Source organism: Cynara cardunculus, unplaced genomic scaffold (assembly GCF_001531365.2).
Source record: "Cynara cardunculus var. scolymus isolate 2C unplaced genomic scaffold, CcrdV1 Un_Scaffold_6478, whole genome shotgun sequence".
NCBI classification, from domain to species: domain Eukaryota; kingdom Viridiplantae; phylum Streptophyta; class Magnoliopsida; order Asterales; family Asteraceae; genus Cynara; species Cynara cardunculus.
This window is the reverse complement of record NW_020202988.1, coordinates 9,056-12,960: the sequence shown is the minus strand read 5'-3', so window position 1 is coordinate 12,960 and position 3,905 is coordinate 9,056. Positions and strand designations below refer to the sequence as shown.

The window sequence follows — 3,905 nt, the reverse complement described above, 5'->3', positions numbered from 1 at the left end:
ACCCTGTTCTGTTTGCGGTAAGGCTCATCGGGGCCGATGCAACACTGTTTGCCCTGAAGTTAGATGTCATGGTTGTGGTGAAGTTGGACACGTTAGACCGAACTGCCCGAGGAGGAATATGACATGCTACTCATGTGGTGCTATAGGCCATCGTCAAAGAGAATGCCCTCGATCTAAACCTGAGGAAAGTAAGGCTTCTGTTCGCTGACCTTCTACTAGTGGTGCTGCTCGTCAAACGGAGGAGGTATTGCGCGTCCAGGCCAGAGCTTTTCAAATCACTGCTGAGGAAGCTCGAGATAAACCGGATGTGGTTATGGGTATATTTCTCGTTAATTCTCATCCCGCTCGTATCTTATTTGATTCTGGTGCTACTAATTCATTCGTTTCTCATACGTTTGCTCGATGTTTAAACTTTGTGCCATATGTGCTTGTAAAATTTTTTACGTTGACACTGCTGATGGCACATCTATGCTAGCTGATAAAGTTTACAAAGATTGTGTGTTGCAATTAGATGAGCATGAGTTTTTCGTAGATCTTGTACCAATGGATATCCATAGCTTTGATATAATTATTGGTATGGATTGGTTGGCTAAGAATCGGGCTTATATTTTGTGTTTTCAATGCATAATCCATATACCGAACGACGTCGACTATTTATATGTTTACGATGAAAAGCGTAAAGGGGACGTAAAGTTGATTTCTACGCTTAAAGCTCGAAGACACCTATCTAAAGGTTGTTCTTCCTATTTAGCCTATATTTTTTATGCGTCGAAAGAGGTAAAGAAAACGGTTAGTGACGTACCGGTTGTGTGTGAATTTCCGGATGTATTTCCCCAGGACTTACCCGGTTTACCTCCTGATAGACAAGTTGAATTTCAAATTGACTTAATTCCTGGTGCAACGCCGATTGCTAGGAAGCCATATCGTCTGGCTCCGGCTGAAATGAAAGAAATGAAGAATCAACTGCAAGAACTTCTCGATAAAGGTTTTATCCGACCGAGCACTTCTCCTTGGGGTGCTCCAGTACTATTTGTCAAGAAGAAAGACGGTTCAATGCGTATGTGCATCAATTACTGTGAGTTAAACAAAGTAACGATCAAGAACAAATATCCACTTTCGCGTATCGATGATTTGTTCGACCAATTGCAAGGTGCGAGTTACTTCTCTAAAATTGATTTACGGTCGGGTTATCATCAACTGAGAGTGCGTGAAGAAGATGAATCAAAAACGGCTTTCCATACACGTTATGGCCACTATGAATTTTTTGTTATGGCATTCGGTTTAACTAATGCACCTGCAGCGTTCATGGATATGATGAATCGTGTGTGCCGGCCAATGTTGGACAAATCTGTGATCGTGTTTATAGACGATATTCTTGCATATTCCAAATTTGAAGCGGATCACGTGAAGCATTTGTGTGAGATGCTTGAAACACTTCGACAAGAGCGTCTATATGCTAAATTTTCGAAATGTGAATTTTGGCTACGTCAGGTGCAATTCCTAGGTCATACAATTTCTTGTGACGGTGTGTCGGTTGACCCGTCCAAAGTTGAAGCTGTAAAGAATTGGGAGCAACCTAAGAATGCATCTGAGATTCGTAGTTTTCTTGGACTCGCGGGTTATTATAGACGATTCATACAATATTTCTCTAAAATTGTCGTGCCTTTAACTTCGTTGACCCAGAAAGATGTCAAGTTTGAATGGGGTGAAGCTCAAGAGAATGCTTTTCAGGTGTTAAAGCTTTGTTTGTCAAATGCTCATGTTCTAGCTTTACCAGAAGGTAGTGACGACTTGGTAGTTACAGTGATGCTTCTAAACTGGGTCTCGGTTGTGTTCTTATGCAGCGAGGCAACGTAATTGCATACGCATCGAGACAGTTGAAAGATTATGAAAAGAACTATCCAACTCATGATCTTGAGTTGGCAGCGGTCGTTTTTGCACTAAAATTATGGCGTCATTACTTACATGGTATCAAATGTCGACTATTCACAGATCATAAGAGTTTGAAGTATATCTTCACTCAACAGACTTTGAACAAGAGGCAACAACGAGCCATGGAACTGATTAAAGACTATGAATGTGAAATTCTCTATCATCCAGGTAAAGCTAATGTTGTTCCAGATGCTTTAAGCCGGAAGACTTATGCAAACTCCATGTGTTATGCTATTACACATACGTCTGTGACATCCACACTAGTTGACAACATACGAAAATGGCAAGTAGAGGCTTTGAAGCCTGATCATGTGAAACCAGAACGTATAGTTGGTTATGTTTTGTATCTGACAGATGATAGTCGAGGACTTAAWGTCTTCAAGGACCGTGTTTGGATTCCAAAACTCGGTGGTATTTGGGAATTGGTATTATCTGAAGCACATAAGTCGCGGATGTCCGTGCATCCGGGCAGTACAAAGATGTATTACGATTTGAGATATGAATATTGGTGGTCGGGAATGAAGCATGATATCGGCCGATATGTGGAACAATGTGTTACGTGTTCGCAGGTTAAAGCTGAACACCAAAAACCTTATGGTAGCCTTCAACCTCTCGATATACCGGTGTGGAAATGGGAGGAACTTACAATGGATTTTGTTACAAAGCTATCGAAGATGTCTCGTCAGCACGACAGCATCTGGGTTGTCGTGGACCGTTTAACCAAAAGTGCTCACTTTCTGCCTGTTCGAGAGTCGTATTCTATGCATAAATGGGCACAAATTTATGTCGACGAGATTATTGCACGACATGGTGTTCCTCTGAAGGTAATTTCTGATCGAGATTCTTGATTTACTTCGAAATTTTGGGCACCACTTTCTCTAGGGCACCACTTTCTCCTTCTGACATGTGTTCAGGTTCAGCGCCAGGTCGTCGAAGATGACGACAACATAGTTGATCGGGCGGTGTTGGATCACTGAGACGCCAATGGTGAGGGCGACTCGGGAAGCCTGATCCTAGACACCATTCTTTCCACCCATACTCTGGATGAATTGTGAGAACAGGTATTGCCACACCGCTAACATGCAGTTCTTCTTAATCATTGACAGCGACTTGAGGGGCTCGCTGGCGTCCTTCTTTATTCGCCATTGGTAGCCAATGTTATCAAAGTAGGCGATGATCTCAGCAGTGGAGGGTTTGTTGGCGAAGGTCCCCTTTGGGAAATGAAGTGCGTGCCTTAGAGTGGTCACGTCGAAGCTAACAGTCATCCTGTTAAAGGTGAAAGATATTTTCTCCACCTGAAGACTATTCTTATCCTCCTCTTGCACCACCTCAGCAGTCATCTAGAACTGCTAAAAGGCCTCCCTAACCATGACAGGTTCATGGTTGAGAGCATAGGCGATAGAGGACATGTGGAGGAAGGCAGCAACATCCAAGTAGATGGTTTTGTTAATGGGAATGTCCAACAAGGCAATGTGGTTATTGGCCTTGAAGGAGATGTCTTCCACAACAAAGTTCACATTCTTAGCAATCATTTTCTGTTTATGGTAAGGAAATAAGGAGAAAAAGAGTTTATATTAGTAGTCCTAGATTTATTGTGATCTTTTTAAGCTTTTGAACAATAAAACTTTTTTTGAAAAATCTACAAAAAAGATATTAGGAGTTTTCAAATAGATTAGTGTTTTTGAAACTAGATTATAACCATGAATAAGAATGTGTTATTAATCTTTCTGTTTGTGTTTTAAGAGAACAAGGTTCTTAAAATCTCAAACATTTGTTTCATTAGAAGGAGAACAGTTCAAAATGTAAATAAATTTATCAGCCTTAGAGTTCTTTGAAGAAGTTGAAGGATTTGAGTGTTCTTGAGAGTTCTTGCTTGCAAAGACTTTTTGGTGGAGGTTCGTCAAAGATTTTTGTAAGCGTAAAGAAAATATGAGGGAAGAGATCCCATGTTTATAGGTAGGAGGAGAAAGAAA

At 41.1% G+C, this 3,905-nt stretch overlaps 1 protein-coding gene across 1 annotated transcript; it reads left to right on the top strand.

The window, feature by feature from the left end:
* Positions 1–402: 402 nt before the first annotated feature.
* Positions 403–1,857, top strand: LOC112504674. The gene is made up of 2 exons (XM_025108619.1): positions 403–985; positions 1,301–1,857. The coding sequence occupies exons 1-2, from the start codon at positions 403–405 to the stop codon at positions 1,855–1,857; spliced, it is 1,140 nt and encodes a 379-aa protein (XP_024964387.1).
* Positions 1,858–3,905: the final 2,048 nt, after the last annotated feature.

Coding starts and splice junctions, on each gene's coding strand:
- LOC112504674 (XM_025108619.1), top strand. CDS start 403: ATGTTTAAACTTTGTGCCATATGTGCTTGTAAAATTTTTTACGTTGAC. Junction 986..1,300: donor GCAAGAACTTCTCGATAAAG/GTTTTATCCGAC, acceptor ATGCACCTGCAG/CGTTCATGGATATGATGAAT.